Here is a 19,721-nt window from a genome sequence, read left to right as displayed (position 1 = left end):
TTAATGAGGGCTTACTGTGCTGTTTTAAGCAACATGTATGTGTAGCTCTAGGACGTGAGCACTGTTATCATCCCCATTTTACAGACGTAGAAAGAGAAGCAGAGAGATAAAGTAGTTTTCCCATGATTCCACACCTATATGGATTAAGGATTCAAACTCCAGTAAAGAAGGTTCAAAGGCTCAAGGATGCCCATAGGTCTGGGAGGCAAAATAAGTTCCACTACCAATGTCAAGGTATGTCAAAGACTCACTAGGTAGACACAAAAGGGCCAAACGTGGCTATGCGGGGAGTTGGATCCTTGCCGGTAGGCTCTTCCTTGGTAGTTCGTTCTATGACAAGTTTCCAGGGGTTGTAATACATCTGGCCACTTAAGAAGCCCATCCAATTAAGGCTGTGCATCTGTCTTGACAGGTTAAAGATCTGTCCCTCCACCCACATCTACCACTGGCGTGTGCTAGGATTTCTAATCCCATAACCTGGCCACATGCACACCCCTCCAAAATATGGTCAATCACTTATGTTTCTGCTGTGATGGTGTATCAGATCCCAAATACTCAGGAACTGTGCCACACATCCTGCGGTATTCAGAAAAGTTCAGGAAAAAAAAAAGTTTAAACGTTCCTTTAGAGGTAGCACGGATGACTCTAGGTCAATGCAAGAGAAAGATGGAATTTTACAATAAAGGATCATGCCCGGCATCACAGTGTGGGAGCCATTTGAGAATTAAGCACAAAAACCTTAAGAGAATAATAAATTAAGTATGGAGTAAAAACAAATACTGAAAGTTATTTTCATAATTGTATTTGTGTTCCAAAATGCCTGTGCCCCCCTCCTCTTTTTTGGGGTGACTCTTAAGTCAGTTGAAACAACCAAAGAATTTGTTTGCTGGGAAGGCATGAGGAGATATAACAGCACCCAGACTTTACACGATGCATACCCAAGCCTTAGGAGGGATGCTTGACAAGAAAGGATATGTTCTAAACAGATGGGTCAATAAATTCAGTTAGATATAAAAATGGGAAGTGAATTTTTTAATTCATATCAGTGAGCCTGTCAAAAACATGTACATCGGGGCGCCTGGGAGGTTCAGTCGGTTAAGCGTCTGCCTTCAGCTCAGGTCATGATCCCACGGTGCTGGAATCGAGCCCCGCACCGGGCTCCGTGCTCGGCAGGAAGCCTGCTTCTCCCTCTCCCACTCCCCCCGCTTGTGTTCCCTCTCCCAACTGTCTCTCTCTCTGTCAAATAAATAAAATCTTAAAATATATATATATATGCATCGAAAAACATATCCAAAAACTAAACACTGCATTTTTATAGACGGTCAGTTAATTCTCATTCATAACTTTGATTGTCTCACAATTCAGCGTAATTGAACACTAGCTTCTCCCTCCTCAGCCCTACCTTCCCAACCTCAGATCCTGTCTCATTTGTGCCCTAGGGGTCAGTCTTTTCTTGAAGTGAATTACCAAGTTAGGGGTGAACAATGGCAAAAGGTCTGATTTATTAAAGCAAACAGGCGAGGAGTCGCAGAGCTGATGTTAAAACGCGAATACACCTACTTACCTGGATGGCTCTGACATTGGAAACCGGCTGTTTTGACATATTCACGGGGTCTTATCCCTAAAAAAACAAGTGAGAAACTGTTAGAGGTGGCGGCATTCAGATTCTCCGGCTTGATAAATTAGAACTTAACTCATGATTCAACTGGGCAGTCACCCCTTTCAGTGGCCCTATATTCTTTCAGTCTCAGTTTCTGAAGTTACTTAGAGACTCTCCTTCCCAATGCCTCGGGGAGAGGGAACACTAGAGCGCCCGGATAAATCATTCACGAGGAGAAATGCTGAGATGCCTCGCCCCTGATCGAATGATAGGCAATCAGAAACTTGAAAGGAGCTATCATCCCCTTCCCTGCCCTCCTGCCCCCACTGCCGAGAGCAGCAAAGCAAAGGGGTTGTGGGAATAAAACACCTTTGTTTGGGGCCTCGGAAGCTCTCCGCTTGAAACTGAACTTCTGATCTGAATGATCTGTTGCCAGGGCTGTGTGTCAGCCCGTTGGGAGCTCCTCCTCTCCAATGAGCACCCAAAGAGAAAGGGCCTGGACTACGTCCGCACTACTGCACCGCCCTCTGCCCGCCGTGCACGCACGCGTCTGTTCCACGCGGGGTCCTGGGAGACGCTGTGAGCACCGGGCCACCACCTCCCCACTCTGGGTGTCCATGGCCATGGCTCTGTAAACACAGGCAGCCGCAAGCCTCGCCCGGCCACTTTGCTTTTAAGGGAATAGCCTCACAAGGCAAATAAGGATTTACACGACCACGTCATTTCCCCAAGACACAGCAGTGCTTCCTTCCCAAAGGACTCGTGCTTTCTCTCAGGTGGGGAGACCTGACTTACAGGTGACTAGTGGCCAAGGTTTGCTGGCGCGAGGGGCACGGGGGACACCCCGGCTCAGGCCTGTTCCCGCACCTCTAAGTATTGTCATAGCTGGGTCTATGACATGTTGACAGGCCCAACGGAAAAAGTTAAAAAATTCAGGGAATGGAAAACATGCTGACACGTTTTGGATTTAAACCCAAACCATAGAATGGGTTGACTGACTTTCCTCTACTGCCTGGTGTAAATGCATGTGCTAACCTGTGAGCAAATGAACACAGGCAGCAGGGCGGGCGTTTGCGACCCGTCCCACGTCACGTGGCCAGTGTCACTCAACATTTCTAGGCCCTTTTCCTCTCCCTTAAATTTAACCTGATTTTTAGGCTGTGGTGAGAATCAAAATGACGTAATGTTCCCAAAACTGCCTCAGGGACTCTAGAGCATGATGCAAATATTGACAACGCCCCTCACCACTTGTACATATAAAAGATCTGAGAACTCTGAAGAACATTGTTTTTGAGATCTTCAAAGTCGTAGGCCCTGTTATATAAAGTTAAACAATTACATAATTTTTTAAAATCTCTAGTATATCCAAATGTAAGTCTTTGGAGTCACATTCATGAAAATAATGAGTTTTGTTTTTTTTTTAAGTTTCACCTGCATGTTTTGGTAATAGATAGATATAGATAACCTCCATCCAGAAGGGTCTAGGTAGAATTATTCTTGCTTTGGTTAAAAAGTTAAAAAGCAACAAGACATTGAACAATTAGGACTGCATTTTTCTCTATGATATGTTTCAAATAGATTTCTATCTTTCGCGCAGTGTCAAAGAGTCAATGAGGGCTTTTTAATTTTCGGATCTAGGATACACAGTTCAATATCAAAAGGAAAAGTTTGGTAGTTTAATTTTTAATGTTTCTATTCCTCAAAAGCTATTAGAAGTCATTCAAAGCAACAATTCTCACAGGACTTTAAACATCTCAGCATATAGTTTTCTCTCTGCATGTACAACTACAGTTTAACCAATATCACTTGGGAACTTACAAAAAGTTACTGCACATCGATTTGAAACATAGGAAGTAGGAAATTTCTTTTGTTATTACAATAGCATGTTGAAATGTAAAAAAGAAATCAGGCAATGAATGATTGTGTTATTTATATTGCATTGAATTTTTTTAATTAGGCTGATTTTGTTTTTTCACTAAACTATTGGATTGCTTTGTTTTTGTGGACCTCTGAGCCTAAAGGATAGATAGACCTTGGGCCTCGGCTCCTATATGGCCTTGGTATATCTCATTTGCATATGAATTCCTTCTAAACATACATGTCAATCTGCTATAGAGACATCTTTAGAAAGTTGGTCAGATCCCAGCTCTCATTCCTTGCAAACAGGCTATATAACATTTGTGTAAATCCGTCCTGCAGCCGTTCCCCACTGTCCTCATTATTCGCAGAGAAATCAGGGCAAAGCACACTGATGAATAAAAATAGACAGTGTTCCCTGGCTGTTTCCCTGGCCATGCATTCACCTCCACTAGGGATGCAGTGTAGAATGCACCTGCTTTCTTTATCTGCGTGCCTTGTCCCGGGACCAAAAAACACAGCTATGTCTTAGAGGCACAACTCTACCCACAGCTGACCACAGCTTTTCATCTGAAGAGGTACCGTTTAAAGTACTCTTATTACTGTGTCTCCTGGTTCTGGCTAAAATTTGGAAATGTGGAAAGTTTGACAAGACATGTATTGACTTTTACAAAGCCTATACTATAAAGGAAATGTTTGCCAGCTTAGCACAGTTGTGTTGGGTTTTCCTGGAAGATCTGCAAGTCAGTGGGGAACTTTAATGGGGTCTGTATGCTGAGTCACATACAATATACCTCTGCTGGGTTTTTGATTGGGCAACACCTAAAATCTGACTTCTAAGTAAGACTCTTTCCTTTACTAAAAATTTGTCAACATTAATATCACTAATTTAATAAGAAGGGATTCAGAGTAAAATAAATCAATATTTGGATAGAAGGGGCTTTGTTTGTTCTTTTTGAAGATCTATTAGATGGCTAAAGCTCACTCTCAAAGGGAATTATCTTCTGTCCTGAAGCTAAAAATAATTCCTGAGAAGGGTGTAGAAAGATGTTCAGCTGTCTGAACTGACTAACTCCTTATTCACTTTGCCTGAAATATGCCGAGAGGCAAGAGGCACTCATCGTTGCCGAGTCTCAGAACCCGGTGCCCACACAGAGAGAGACAGGTACTGCCCTCCACCCTGCTGGGTACAGGGAACACTGTGACCAAAGCAGGGCTTTCGAAAAGATGGTTTTGTGATGTTAATCGATCTGTACGTTGATAGAACTTTATCATTGAGGCCAAGCCCGGCGCTGAGGGAGAGGGGAGAAGCATTTTAAACTTGTACTGGGTAACAGTAATTTGCACTTAGGTAAATCAGAGAGCTAGCATGATAGCCTTCCTCTGCTGCAGTTTCTCCTGATTAATCCTAGGCTTCCAGCCCGAATCGGTCTGCAGCTGACTGACTGTAAACCTGGCCATTAAGAATGAAAATGACATAGATACAGTCATCCTCTGTGGACTGTGGAAATTTTCTTAATGTCACGATCAATGAAAACTACTTTTAGTTCAATATTCTTTCAAATAGCCCCCCCAAACACACACAATTTCTAAAAACAGAATCAGCAACACCACCAATGAATAGTGAATTTACAAGGAAGCTACAGCCACTAGTTACAAGCCTACAAAGTTATAAGTAGTCACTTCAAGTTAGGTATCAAGGAAATTTCCTTCAGAAAGCCCAGTTGCCCGAGCTGGGTCCTCCTGCTTACCTGCTCTATGTATTTGTTTACTGCCTAAGGAAAGTCCCAGGCAGCCAGGTGCAAGAATACAAGGCTCCTCAGAAGGTGGAAGGGACGCCCGGTGTCCTGTGAGCTGTGATCTCAATTCCGACGCTTTGCATGTGGCTGAAATAGCTCAAGTGCTCGGTGCCTCACTCAGTACTGAGAGCTGCTCCCCGCTCGGGGCTGGAGGGAAACTCGGTTTAAGGCTAAGTGTTAAAGAGAATTCCTGTCATAGCTCACAGTTGTTCTTCCTAAATATAGAGTTTGATACAAGCCATATACTGGCTGCCTCCGAAAGGCTTGACCGTGCTGAAAGCAGGGCTCAAATGTCAGCCGGAAGGTGGCTACGGAATCTTCCTGCCCTCCTAATCTTCCAGAAGATGCTGGCTGTGCTTTCTCACATGTTCTGAGGGGGCACAGTGAAGTTTGAAAAGTAGGAAAAGTTTCTATCTTTAGCGTTATTACCTGGAGGCCAGAAGACAAGGAGCGTTGGATAAAAATTAGACAGAAGCAGCATGGCCCCAACCTTCTTAGCAGGGGCACCGACATCGAGCACCTTTTGAGTCCTAGCTTGGTCACTTAGGAGCTGTTAAAATTCTTTCATGATCAGCAGTCAATAAACGCTCACCAAATGATGATAATTATAACATTACATTGAACTGTAAGACATCACCCTTTTTGTGGGTCATACATGGTCCCAGATCATTCCACTCAAACGTGGTGCCAGGGCTGAGTCCTTGCTATCTCTGCTGTCCTGCCTCTACCGGTGACAATGACTTGGGCCACAGAGCACAGGAGACCACAGCACAAAACCAAACAAAGAGGAAATATCTATTTTAAGTGCGACAGGAGCCAGGACCAGGTATGAGGCAGAACACTTTTTAAACAAGAACACGGCCAAACACTGAGGCACGTGCTCATTATCTTTGTTGTGGGTTGGTTTTTGGGTTTTGGCGGTTGAGGAGGGTTGTTTTTTTCTTTTTCCTGTGCTCATCATTTTTAACGCTGCTTTTATTAATCAATTAATTTACTTGGCTTCTTCAGTCTCTGAAACTACCTTTACATAGTTCCCTTCAGTAGAAGGATCAAACAGAGTGAGCACACTTATAATTCACCCACTGGATGAAGGTGACTCCATGTCTGAGTCCCTCACAGTGTAGTCAGCCACTGACCCACCACCAGCAACCATCTCCTCCCAGTCCCCTCGTTCCGTGAGGAAAAGAAGTTCTGGTTCATATGAGCCCCTGAAGTCATGTTCCTGTTCCATGCAGCTGAATGCGTTCCAAACGGAAGCAATCAGCTTGTTTTCAGGTTGGTAAAAGAAAACCAACTCTCTGTAATTAGGAGGTCTGCAGATAATTGTGGTTCATCTCAGTTTGGAGCTCACCATTCTGTTCTATTCATGTGCTGCTTAAAAGAACCTTTAAAGTTCCTGGGGCACCTGGGTGGCACAGTCAGTTGAGCGTCTGACTCTTGGTTTCGGCTTGCGTCGTGATCTCAGAGTCATGAGATCGGGCCCTGTGTCCAGCTCCACGCTGAGCACAGTCCGCTTGAGGTTGTCTCTCCCTCTCCCTCTGCCCCTCCCACTCGTTTTCTTTCTCTCTCTCTCTCTCTCTAAAATAGATAAATAAATATTTTTTCAAAAAAAGAATCTTTAAAGTCCAGTTTAAACATCATGCTTTGAGATGATCTGGCACCAAAAGTGAGTTATTTTTCACTGGAGAAGAGAATGTAGTGAGCACCTTCCCATTTCCCCAGCTGTTTGGCTACTCTTATGTGTTCGGAGTACTTCAGCAGACAGTAGGTGGCATCACTCCATGGACAGAAAACAACAATGAGCCATTCTTGACTCCTTGCCATGCAGTCAGCGCATAAATTCTGCCACAGTCCTTTTGCCTTCTGTGCCCCCTCAGTAGCCAGTGGTGTCATATATGTCAAGGAAAGTGCAATGTCTTGTACCCCAGGCTGGCCCGACGTGGGTGTGGCTGCCTCTGGGGGAAGAACTGAGGTGAGCGGCATTATCGGGACTCCTTTGGTCGTAAGAGACAGAAACGCAGAGGAGAACCAGTTTAAGCCAAGAGGGGGTGTGGCAGACAGTGCTGATGCCTTTCTCAATATCACCTCTGCCCACCTGAGTTTTCCTGCAGCTGTAGACAGTTCACAGTACACTGTCAGCTTCACACTTCAAAAGCCTGAGTCTCTCGGCCTCTGCACGGGGGCTCTCTCTGTCTCCGAGACAGGTTGCCTGGGTGTGCCATAAGTGCCAGGGAGCAGACACCCTAGGGACCAACCTCAAGCAATGGGGATGTGGGAAATACTCCGCCTCCCGTCCTCCCGATGGTGGACTGATTCCTCGGCATGGTCTACAGTTTCCCAGGGGTCTCCAGCAGAATTGAGCTCCAGTGGCTCACAGCAGGAACCTGCTCACTAATATACCCTTTTAACTTTCTCTTTTCCCTTTCTCACATCCCCACTCCCTCACGTGTGTTCTCTGGGATCATGACCCAAATACACTGCCTGCAGCCAAGTCCTTGTCTCCATGTCTGGCTTTGAGACAATGCAAACCAAGACAGAGAGGTTCATTGGGAAAGTTTCATATTGTGGCAGGGGTGGAGGTGACCCTCAGAGATAACCAGAACCGAGAACTCAGACCTCCCTAGAGAGTGCCAAATCTACTTCTCCAACTCCAGTTTTTAAAATCCCAGGGTTCTGATGGCCCCCAGCCCGAGTCAATCACCCAACTCCTGGCCAGGGGCAAGGTCACCTAGCATAGAGGAGGCCACTGGGGTTCACATCTGTGGATAAGGTTCTCCAGAGAGGGGAATAGCTGTGAGCTGAGCAGCCCCCCAGCTGGGGTCTCCCAGAAGCACCAAGAAGCCAAATGCCTGTCCTTGACCTCCTGCCACAACCCCTTGCCATTTCCACTCCCGTTGTTATTTCATCAGTATAAGGCCCCTACACAACAGAAGAAGCCCCAGGCACACACCAGCACATAGCGGGATTGGTGAGTGACAATTAACTGGGACCAAGGGGATGGGCACAGCGTGAGTCCATTTCTCACTGGGAAGAGCAACTGGAAGGAGAGGGAAAAAGAAACAGTGTTTAAGTATGGGAAACAGTGCTGGGCACTGAGCAGACAGCTTGAGACCTCTGGGAATATTTCAGCGGAGGTCACCAAAGAGGGGCAGGGTGAGGGATTGCTGGCAAAAACAGAATTCACCTAAGTAATTCCTGCCTGCATGCCTTTATCCCTTGTCCACTACAGTCCAACAGCAGGAGGATCTCTAACACCTTCTGTCCGTAGAGCCCTTGCTGAGCTGCAAAGCACTTTCATTTGTATTATTTTACTGAGTCCTCCCAGCAGCTCCACAGGTTAAGTGGTATTATTCCAATTGTATAGGTCAATAAGTCCAGGTTCAGAGTGTTAAAGCAGAGCCAGTTACCCCCAGGTTTCAACTGTCATATTTAGTGCTCTCTCCTGTTCTATCACAATGACTTCAAGGAAACACACTCCCATGCGCAGCCCCACATAAGCACTATACACACGGTGTCAGTTAGGATGCACTGGCTGCAAGTAATGGAACACCAGAGTAGCAGTGATTCAATCAGTAAAGTCGTTTAGTCATCTCACTAGCCTAGAAACCTGAAGGGAGGTATTTCCAGGTTGGTTCAAAAATTGTATAAAGTCAAAAAGCCCCAGGCAACTTCTAGTTCTTTACTCTGCCACTCTCAACAAGTCAGTTTTTCATCCTCATGCTTCTTACTTCCTGTTACCAAGATGGCTGCCACGGCTCCAGGAATCAGGATCTTGCACTAGCATTCAAACGAGAAGGAACAGCAGGGATGGTGGGGAAATGGGCTTCCCTCCTCTCAGGGAAGAACCTCTCCCAGAAGCCCCAGCAGACTCCCCCTTACATTTCGTTAGCTGGAACTAGAGCTCATGGTCGCACAGGAGAAATGAGAAAATCTTCATTTTATAAATGACAAAACGCCTTGAAAAAGGTAAAGTCACACGACTAAGAAGTCCGGGTCAGACCCTAATCTAGGTCTTCAGGCTCTGAATACCGGAGGTTTCTGCTTGTTCCTCTAAAGAAAAACAAAAAAAAAAAGCCGGGTTGCCAAAACAAAAAAAAAAAAAAAAAAAAAAAAGGCCAGGCTGCTCATTCCATTGCCCCACCCCTGAATGCCCTCTTGGACACTTATCATGTGCCCCAAATTACAGTCTTCATATAATTAGTAATTAATTATTAATTACTATTAATAATATAATAATAATTAATTTTTTATTAATTTAAAATTTTCCATAATATGATTATGAGTTCTACTCAGTTCTACTCTATCATAAGTCGCCTACAGTTTCGGCAAAGAGTAAAATAAATCATATTATGGAAAATTTTAAATGAATTAATAGATAACTATCTATACCATTATGTATAAAGATGTAATCCCCAAAAACTTGATAGGCTGAAAGAAAGAAGAAAATTAATAAATGAAGAATGATTAACTACGAAGAAAGAATTATGAAAAAGAAACTAGCCATGATCTATGAAAACACTTTATTTTGCCGTAACATTTACTTCTATGCTGAATTTTAATTTTTGACACCGTAACTGTGAACAAATCAATGCTTGTTTTTAATCCAGGAGGGCAGGTGACAAGGTTTGTCCCCTGGGGTGCATGCTGTGTGATGACTTCCTTCCTTCTGTGATTTCTTGAACCAAACCACTTCTCTCCTTAACCCCAGTCCTTCACGGCCACGTAGCAGCTATGTTTACGACTCTTTCCTTGGAATTTACCTGACTTCATGAGTAGCCACAGAGAGGAAAAATCGCTTTTCCAAAAAGAAGTAATGTGCGGAGTTATAACTCCACCCACATGAAAAGCTCTTTTACGGGGCACCTGGGCGGCTCAGTCGGTTGAATGTCCGTCCAACTCTTGATTTCAGCTCAGATTGTGATCTCAGAGTCCTGGGATCAAGCTCCGCTTTGGGCTCCCAGCTCATGGGGGAGTCCGCTTCTCTCTCTCTCTTCCCACCCCCTCTGACCCGCTTCCTACACGCGCATGCTCGCTATCTCTGTCTCTCTCTGTCTCAAATAAATAAATCTTTTTTAAAAAAGAAAAAACCTTTTACATAATTATGCAGAACAGTTTAGAATCTCCTCGTCTGAAAACTTTTCATTTCAAAGAGGGACCTTTGTTTCCCCTTTTGTGTCGTTAACAGCTTTTTTCCCCCAAAGTATTTTCCTTCCAGAAATAAAAGAGCTGCCTAGCCTCAGAAGGGAAAGTCAGACCTCCATCTCCAAAAACATGGTGCGGTTTCTCCGTGCTCAGAAATTGCTGGCATCCACCTCTCAGTCACTCCCAGCTGGGAGAATAAGATTCCATTCATTTATTCATGCATTCATTTATCATTTATTAAGTGCTTACTGTGATTCAGGCACTGTGCTAGATACTGAGAGTTTAAAAATAAGTTATAGTTCTGTGTTCTAGGAGCCTGTTCACCATGGTCTGGCGGAGGAGACAAGTAAGCAACAACATGGTTATTAGATTTCTGTGCTATCTTCAAACCGTTAGAGGAATTCACAGGAAGTTTGCCCCTAACTCTCCCGTGGCGCTGAAGGCTTCACAGAGAAGGACATGTTTACAGGGAATGTCCTGAGGGTCTACTAAATGCCAGCACTGTTGTGTCCCCACTGTCACTGGGGTGAAAAGAGCGAATAAGCCTATGTTCCTGCCCTCAGAGCTTACAGTGGGGGAAAGAGCGTGCAGACAAAGCTAAGAAAACAGCTACACAAGATAGTTGTAAATCCTATTAAGTGATACAAAGACAAACAAAAGGCTGAGGAAGAGGCTAAGCTGGGGGAGGTGTGGCTGGAGCAGCATCTCTCCAAGAAGAAGTGAGATTGAGAGGGCGAGAAAAGAATATTTCAGGCAGAGGGGACCGCATGTGCAAAGGCCCTGGGATAGGAAAGTATGTTCTCAGGACTCAAAGAAAAACAACGCAGCCCAAACACAGAGAAGAACGGCCTGAGGCTAGCAGGGCCTTCGGAGGCCATCTTGACAAGAGATGCCAATTTTCTTCCAAGGGCAGTAGGAGCCCTGAGAAGGTTTTAAGCAGTGGAGTTGCCTGATTTGAGCTTTGATGAGCTCACTCTCACTGCCATGTGGAAAGAGGACCCTACACAGAATAAGCAGGAAAGAAGGGAGAACCATTAAAAGCCTAGAGATGATGGTGCCCCGAACAAAGGCGTTGGCAGTGAAGATAAAGACAAGAAGAGAGGTTCAAAGTATATTTTAGTAATAAAGTGAAAAGTAACCTTGCTGGGGGCGCCTGGGTGGCTCAGTCGGTTGAGCGCCTGCCTTCTGCTCAGGTCGTGATCTCAGGGTCGTGGGATGCAGCCCCGCGTCTGCTCCGTGCTCAGCGGGGAGTCTGCGTCTCTCGGTCTCTCCCTCTGCCCCTCCCCCCTAAAAAAAAAGTAGCCTTGCTAACTGATTGGATGTGGGAGGACAGAAGGGAGAAACATGGTGCTTTGGGGGAGGAGTGAAGTAATGAATCAGAAAGCCAGTGTTGACCTCAGAGGGAAGTGTTTCCATAGACTGTGGGGGCTGGTTCACAAACCAGGTCACTGCAGGTTGTGGGGCGAACGAAGAGTTGAGGCTGCAAGTGGGCCCGTCTCTTCTAGCCCTGAGACTAAGAACAGAGAAAAAGGATAGCAGTTTGGGTTTGGAGATCTCCAATATGGAGAGAATTGGGGGGGCTGTATCTTATAACAGTCTGAACAATATTTCAACCTGTTTAGGAGCCAGAGTGACAAGGATAATAAAGGTCAGAAGGAGGTCACCGATGAGCGGAGTCCAAAGGAGGGGAGGCAGGAACACATATTCTTTCCCCTGAGAAGGACCTAAGCTGATCCCAAAAAGGTCGTCAGAGGGTCTGTGGGGTTGGGGAGGAGGAACAGGGAAAACGGAGGCCACCTGGCAGCCCGCCTCACCTTTCTAAGGGTCTTGAAAACGAAATCAGTCATAGAGAGCAGGGAAGAGCTGAAAGTACCACCTAGCAGCGTTGGGGCTCCAGCTGAGGCTGGAAACCTTGCCGCCTGGGACACGGCGGTTCCGTCAACATGGTGACTGCTTTGTGGGGGTGTTAGTTCTAAAGGACGCATGTCTTCGGTTGGGTCCCTCCAGAAGCCGATCTTGAAATGAGGAATTGTGTCTGAGTGGTTAATTAAGAAAATGTTTCCAGGAAAAACTGGGGAAACAAAGATGGGATCTCAAGTCCCACAGAAGGTATCTTCCTTCGGATCCTGCAAGAGAGCTCTGGAGTGTGAGAACTGACGCCACAGAGTTGCCCTACCCCAGGCAAGGGGCGGGAGCTGTCCCACTCCTGCACCTGTCTACCCTAAGTTCAGGGCTACCTGGGGGGGGGGGAGCGGGGAGGACACGACAACAAATTCCCAGGGCTTTTGGCCCTCCGTACCAGGTGGAAAGGCCTGCTCCAGAGGCCCTAGGGCAGGCCTCCAAAGGAGCACTGAGGTGTTGGAAACAAAGTCCCGATGAAGCCAGCGACAGACAACAAATGGGGAAACGGATCTGAAGGGACCTGGGCAGAGCTCCGTCATTGTCTGCCCAACACAGGTGTCCTTTGTGGCACCTAGGCTGCAGCAAAGTCCTTCTGAACTACGTTGGCACCTTGTCTCTAAAAAGCCTGGTTTATTTGAACCAATCTTACAAAGTTATATTATTGCAGGGTTGAGCACTTCTGTTTCTAATAAGAAACATTTTCTAATGAGTGTTGAAATGGACAATGTTTGCAGAGTTTTGGCAGCCTATAAATGTATTTAGAATTACTTTGTCCTGCATTGTCACACGAGACCTCTATAATAACCTGGCTCTTTTTCAAAAATGAGGTAACTCTAGTCCCTTTGTTGACACATGGTAGATGGGGGAGGGTCCTCCTCCAGGGTCCGAAGCAGTAACAGTAGCCAATGACACATGCACCCGACATCTGGAATGTGACCGAAACATCACTGCGGCCTGTGTGCCCTTGAACAAATTTTTACCGAACTGGGATTCTACCCAAGGTCAGGATCTGTAAAACTGGAGAGAATCACAATTGTACCATACACTGTGCAGGGCAGTTTCCCCACTCTCCTTTCCTGACTGCCCTGCAAAGTTGGGGGTTTTTTCTAACCTAGACTTCTTTTTAAGATTTTATTTATTTATTTGAGAGAGAGAGAGAACAGAGTGAGACAGAGCACACAAGTGGCGGCGGGGAGGGACAGACGGAGGGGGTGGGGCAGAAGGAGAGGGAGGGAGGGAGATAGGGAGAGGGAGAAGCAGTGGAAATGGTGACCCATCATTGTTATTTTCCTTTTCTTTTCCTTCACTAAAGTCTCCCACTGTTTCCAACTTGTCTGCTTTCTTGAAGCTTTGAGATAATCCTCTCTGTTACTTTGTAGGCCTTGAGTCTCTGCTTTGTTAAACAAAACTATTGAGAGTGTTCTCAGACTACTTCATATTCCAAGATCTTAATCTTCCAAGCCTGTAGAATCTGACAAAATGGGCCCATTTTAGGGGCACCTGGGTGGCTCAGTCGGTTAAGTGTCTGCCTTCGGCTCGGGTCATGATCCCGGGGTCCTGGGATCGAGCCCTGCACCGGGCTCCCTGCTCAGAGGGGAGCCTGCTTCTCCCTCTCCCACTCCCCCTGCTTATGCGTGCTCTCTCTCTCTCTCAAATAAATAAATAAAATCTTTTGGGGCACCTGGGTGGCCCAATCAGTTGAGCGTCTGCCTTCAGCTCAGCTCATTATTTCCAGGTCCTAGGATGGAACCCCACATCAGGCTCCCTGCTCAGCGGGGAGTCTGCTTCTCCCTCTCCCTCTGCCCCTCCCCTACTTCTGCTCATATTCTCTCTCTCTCTCTCTCTCAGATAAATAAATCTTTAAAAAATAAATAAAAATAAGTAAAATCTTTTTTTAAAATGGGCCTATTTTAACCTTAGTAATATTGCCATCAAGTCATCCATGGCCTGACCTCCCCCACTTTCTGAAGGTATTCCCAGCTGTCTCGGTAAGCCATTCAAAGCAGGGGGAAATGAACGTGTAAAAGAGGCTCCCGATTCAGAGGAAGAAAACAGCCTAAATTCATTCATTTGTTCATTCGGCCATTCAACCAATATCTTTTGAGCATCTACCATGTGCCAGAAACTGCACTAAGCCATGAAAATAAAGCAATGAACAAGGCAGGCATAGACCCCATCCTTATAGAGTTTGCGGTCTATGAAGAAGACATTAAACACGAAGTCACTACAGAGAGGGGTGGCTGCAGTCAAGGTAGAGAAACCTAATGTAGCTGGAGAATCAGAAAGGGAATCTGTATTAAAAGCAGATGCTGAGAGAAATTGCATGCCAGTGGTTGCTTTGGGAAGTTCTCCCTAGGAACAGGAACAAGGGAGCAGGGGGAATGAGATGGAAAGATTTTTATAAAAGCCAGTGAGAGGTGCCATAGTGAGCAATTTGCCTTTGTGGGCAACTGAGGCTCAGTCCTGCTGGGGACCCTTCAAGGAACTGTGTGGAACACACCTCAGAGTTACCTCACCAGAGGACAGGGAGCCTCAGGTATTTACCCAAGGGCTCTGTCCTCTATTCCTTGAGGCCTGGCCCCAGAAGCATTAGCGTGGGCGCGCACACACACCCCCACACACACACACACCCCACATACACACACACACACTTCTGAGTCGTATCACCATCAGGATTTCTTGGCCTGGCACTACTGATATTTGGGCCAGATTGTTCTTTGTTTGGGGGGCTGGGGGTCCTATGCATTATCGGCTATTCGGCAACAGCCCTGGCGTCTACCCACTGGATACCGGTAGCATTCCTACGCACAGCAAAGTGTGACAAGCAGACACGGCCAAGTGTCCGCTGGTCTACATGCAGCTGAGCGAGGCTCCAGTGCCAGAACATTCCCTCGGTTCAAGGAAGAAAAAGATGTTGGCGATGAGGAGTAAGCAGCGGGGACGTGGGTGGGGCCAAGCACCTACAGCAGCCACGGCAACTTCCCTGAGGATGTGACGGTGGCTAAGCCATGACTTCAAGAACGAGTAGGAATGGCCCTTTGAAAGTGGAAACCAAGACTGCCAGCACACTTGTTTTGCTGATGATGGCAGCCCAGCCCCCAGCACAGTGCCCAGTGACATGTGGTAGGAGCTCAGTTCAACCCTGGGCTGCTGCAAGTCAATGGAAATGCAGAGGAACATAAATTACGTGAGCGAAAGGACAGAGCTCCGTGAAAACCTTCGGTCTTCAACAGACCGCCCTCGCTCCCAGACGGCGTAGCCCCACAGGCACAGGGCTTGCCAAATGGGGTGTGCTGGGCTGACTTTCAGCCCCACTTGCCCTGCTGTCCAGCCCCCGCCCCATGTATATCCGGCAACCCCACCGTAGGCCCTACCCTGCACACGGCTCACCCCTTCATGCCTCCTGATCACCATGTACAGAGTCTGTGCTGTGCGTGGGGAGGAGCCTGTGGTATAACGGAGGAATGTGGGAGCATCACACAGCTTGATAAAGAACTTTTTTTTAAAGATTCTATTTATTTGTTTGACAGAGAGAGAGTGAGAGAGCACAAGCAGGGGGAGTGGGAGAGGGAGAAGCAGGCTTCCCGCCGAGCAGGGAGCCCGATGCGGGGCTCGATCCCAGGACCCCGGGATCATGACCTGAGCTGAAGGCAGATGCTTAACGACTGAGCCACCCAGGCGCCCCGCTTGATAAACACCTTTAAGCTACTGTCCCGAATGTCCTCGGCTTCTCCTGCTGTGGGCAGCACCGGTATAAAGTGTCTTTAGCTGCCTTTCTCCCCGGCCTCTGCACTCTGCCCTGTTGCTCTCTCCGACCTGCTCTCCTCGGATCTCTTTGTGGTTGTCTCTATCTGCGGCTCTGTCTGCAGTTGGCTCTCTTTATCGCTCTTTGGCTCCCTGTCTGTTGGTCTCTGTGTCCCCTTCCGCAACTTCTGATCCTTCCTTCCAGTTTTTTATCTCCCCCTTTATTATGTTCTCTTTCCACCATGGCAGCCCACCCAGGGTCATTTGTCCTGCATTAAAAAGTTTGGGGAGGCAGCGCTAACCCCTGAGACAAACATGCTCATTTGCTGGGACTCTCTCACCCCATTTCCTCCTACACAGGTGGAAAGGTGTGGCCTTCTGCACTTAGAAAGGCCAAGACTCAACCTAGGTTTAGGCTCTGAAAAGAAGGCTGTTTTTTTAGGTGAAGCTAGATGAGGTAAAGGAATTTTCTATGATATCCATGAGTTGGCTGTGTGGTTGGAAGCCACAACTCCGCAAAGTGATAGAGCCTGGTTTGCCTCCTGTGTGCATCTGTTTCCCTTGAGGACCATATCCGGGGGTGGGGTGGAGGAGATAATGACTAGTAAAAGATTACTTTGGATATTCCTAAGCCCCTTTAAGAACTTTCTCTTAAGTTCATATTCTTAAAATCACCCCAGAACTAGGTGGAAGAAGAATAACTGTAAAGTTTCTAAAGTAGGCACCTGCTTGTCATGCTGAACCAAATGGCTTTAGAGCAGTAAGCCAGAGGGGTAGAAGGAAAGGTAGATCACGGTTAGATCATGTAAAGCCTTAGAGAATCTTCTATGTACCAGGAGCAATTCTAGGTGCTGGAGGTACCTCAGCAGACAAAACAGGAATCCCTGCCCTCTTGGATCTTATATTCTAGGAAGAACCCCCAGCTCCAAGCCTGAGCAAGTCAGTGAATGGTGAGGTGGGGAATTCTCGGTTGGGGCCACTATGCAAGAAGCAGATTTGGGGGGCAGAAAACAAAGTTTGGTTTGGATAATGTTAAGTTCATGCTGCCTATTAGATATCTAAATGGAGATATGACAGAAGTTGGATATCCAAATATAGAGTTCAGGAAAGAAGTCCAGGCTGCGATCCAAATTTGGGGGTCACCATTGTGGAGTTGGTATCTGACACCAGGTTAGATGAGATCTCCCAGAGGAGTGTAACTAGAGCAGAGATAGGGTCAAAGCGCTGAACCCTGGAGCATGACAACATTTAGAAGTCCAGGAGAGACTGAGGAGTGGGGGAGGTGTGGGGGCTAGTGTTTCATAGGTCCAGCGCTTCCATTTTGCAAAGTGAAAAGAGTTCTGTGGATGGAGGGAGGGTAGTGATGGCAGCACAACATTGTGAATGTGCTTAATGCCACTGAGGCATACCCTTAAAAATGGTTAAGATGGTAAATTTTATGTTATGTGTATTTTACTACAACGTTTCTTTTAAGAAATATTTTAAAGATTTATTTATTTACTTATTTACTTATTTATTTGACACGGAGAAAGACAGAGAGAGAGAGAGAGAGCACAAGCAGGGGGAGCAACAGAGGGAGAGAGAGAAGCAGGCTCTGCGCTGAGCAGGGAGCCCGACATGGGGCTCGATCCCAGGACCCCGGGATCATGACCTGAGCCGAAGGCAGACGCTTAACCAACTGAGCCACCCAGGCACCCCTTACTACAACTTTTAAAAAAGGTAGAGAGAGAAATGGGTACAAAAACCCAAATGAAAGAAATGTTTCCAGAAGGCAGGAGGGATCAACCAAGTCAAATACTGCTGAGAAATCAACAAGAGTTAACCATTGGTTTTGGCAATGTGGAGAGCGGCAGTGACCTTGAGAACGAAACAGGTGGAGGTAAATGCTTGCTTGAAGCGAGCTCAAAGGCATCGGGAGGATGAGTTAGGCAAGACGGAGAAGGTGGCTAACTCCTCAGGCTGTAGAAAAATGAATACAGTGGCTGGAAGTGGTCATAGGAGGCGAGTCTTCTTTTAACATGAAAGATAACACATCGGATTTCAAGGCTGAGGTTGAAATGGTCCCACAGAGAAACAGTCATGAAACAGGAAAGAGAAGGGACACTCGTTGTTAAGACTCAAGCAGCTACAAATGGTGGGGACCTGATTTGCAAGGATGGTGGGCTGGCCTCTGTAGGAGCAAAGGCTGCTGGCCAGTGTGATGAGGGGGACAAGGCATGGGGATACAGAGGCAAGCAGGTTGGTTCAGTTGCCAGGGGGATGTGCTTTTCTGATGGAAAATAACTTTTCAGTGAAATAAGCAAGGTTGGCAGGTGAGAGTGAGGATTGAGGAAGAAGTTCGGGAATTTTGAGAAGGTTTATCATAGCCCTCTTAGAGAGTGAGAAGGAATTGCCCTGGAAAACGTAGTTGGGCTGTGAGGTGGTTCTTAGGGCCCAATTAAGGTCATAAATTTCAAGTGAGACCAGGATAGCCTTCATCTGAAGATATTTTCATTAATATTTTCTTAATAGTGTGTCATTTCAGTTTTGATTTCCTCTTTTATTCATGTATTATATGCAAGAATTTTTTAAATATTTTTAAGAAATTAAGAGTATTTTAATATAAATATAAGCCACCAAAATATATCAATCGTGAATCTCTAAGTACTGACAACAGTTTATCAAAATAAAGAGAACAGAGACTATTTTAAATAGGAAAAAAAGTTCTGACAGAACACCTCTTCAGAATTTGGAAAACTATCTAGTTTAAAATAGATACAAAAGAGTGTAATACTACAGTTATTAAACCGGATTGACTATCTATATATATGTACATACATACATGATTATACACACAGACATAAATGTTTAATTTGGCATTCATTTCTTACTGCCATGAAATAGTTTTTTAAAGATTTTATCCATCCATTTTTGAGAGAGAAAACAAGCACGAGTGGAGGGAGAGACAGAGGGAGAAGCAGACTCCCCACTGAACAGGGAGCCCGACGTGGGACTAGATCCCAGGAACCCGAGATCACAACCCAAGCTGAAAGCAGACGCTTAACCAACTGAGCCACCCGGGGTCCCCTGCCATGAAATATTTTATAAAAGTGTTAAGGTACTATGAGACCAAGAAAACCTGAAATGCCCACATTTAGTACTTACATATTCCACAATCTCTGACCCAGATGCTAAAAAACTAGAAGTTAGCAACAAGAAGAAAAAACTAAAATTATTAGGAAAACTCCAAAATACTCTTCAAACAACTCAGGGGCTGAAGAAAAACATGAAAATTACAACTACAACCCATTTGCAAATTAACCACAGTGAAAACAATGCACACTCAGAGGCAAATTCATAGCCCTCAAGCTCTACTTCTTGATGCAAGAAACTGCAAAATAGGGTGGCCATGTTTTTCAATCACAATGAAGGCAAAAAATACGAAGGTTTACTGAGGTAACTAGGAAATTTCTGCAGGGTATATCTTCTCGTTTAGATGATACTTTTGAGATCCAATTTAGTGAGCTCAAATACTTCCTGCTTAGGAACAAATGACTCGAAATGGGGGCCAGCAGCAGTCACCACTCAGTCCAAAACCATCACCGAAACCCCTCCTCCTGTCCAGCCTCTTGCATCTCAAGGGCATGGCCAGACCAAGAGAGCATCCTGCCTTATCTCCAAGGTCAGGGGAACAACAA

At 46.0% G+C, this 19,721-nt stretch overlaps 1 protein-coding gene across 2 annotated transcripts in view; it reads right to left on the bottom strand.

Annotated features, from left to right (window-relative positions):
• SMPX (small muscle protein X-linked) overlaps nt 1-11,676 on the bottom strand; it is a 62,246-nt gene extending 50,570 nt beyond the window's left edge. Inside the window, exons 1-2 of one of the 2 annotated variants that reach the window (XM_025857834.2) lie at nt 11,538-11,676; nt 1,565-1,621 (exon numbers count right to left, since the gene is read on the bottom strand). In XM_025857834.2, the coding sequence (XP_025713619.1) occupies nt 1,565-1,603 (39 nt within the window). In that variant the 5' untranslated portion in view covers nt 1,604-1,621; nt 11,538-11,676. Of the gene's footprint in view, nt 1-1,564; nt 1,622-5,208; nt 5,413-11,537 lie in introns of those variants that run through there. The other variant, XM_073901983.1, reaches the window with a different exon arrangement.
• Nucleotides 11,677-19,721: the final 8,045 nt, after the last annotated feature.

The sequence above is a fragment of the Callorhinus ursinus genome, unplaced genomic scaffold (genome assembly GCF_003265705.2).
Source record: "Callorhinus ursinus isolate GAN/ISIS: 27379988/994484 unplaced genomic scaffold, GSC_fseal_2.0 scaffold16, whole genome shotgun sequence".
Taxonomy (NCBI): domain Eukaryota; kingdom Metazoa; phylum Chordata; class Mammalia; order Carnivora; family Otariidae; genus Callorhinus; species Callorhinus ursinus.
Note: the sequence above shows the minus strand (reverse complement) of the source record. Positions and strands in the feature narration are given on the sequence as shown.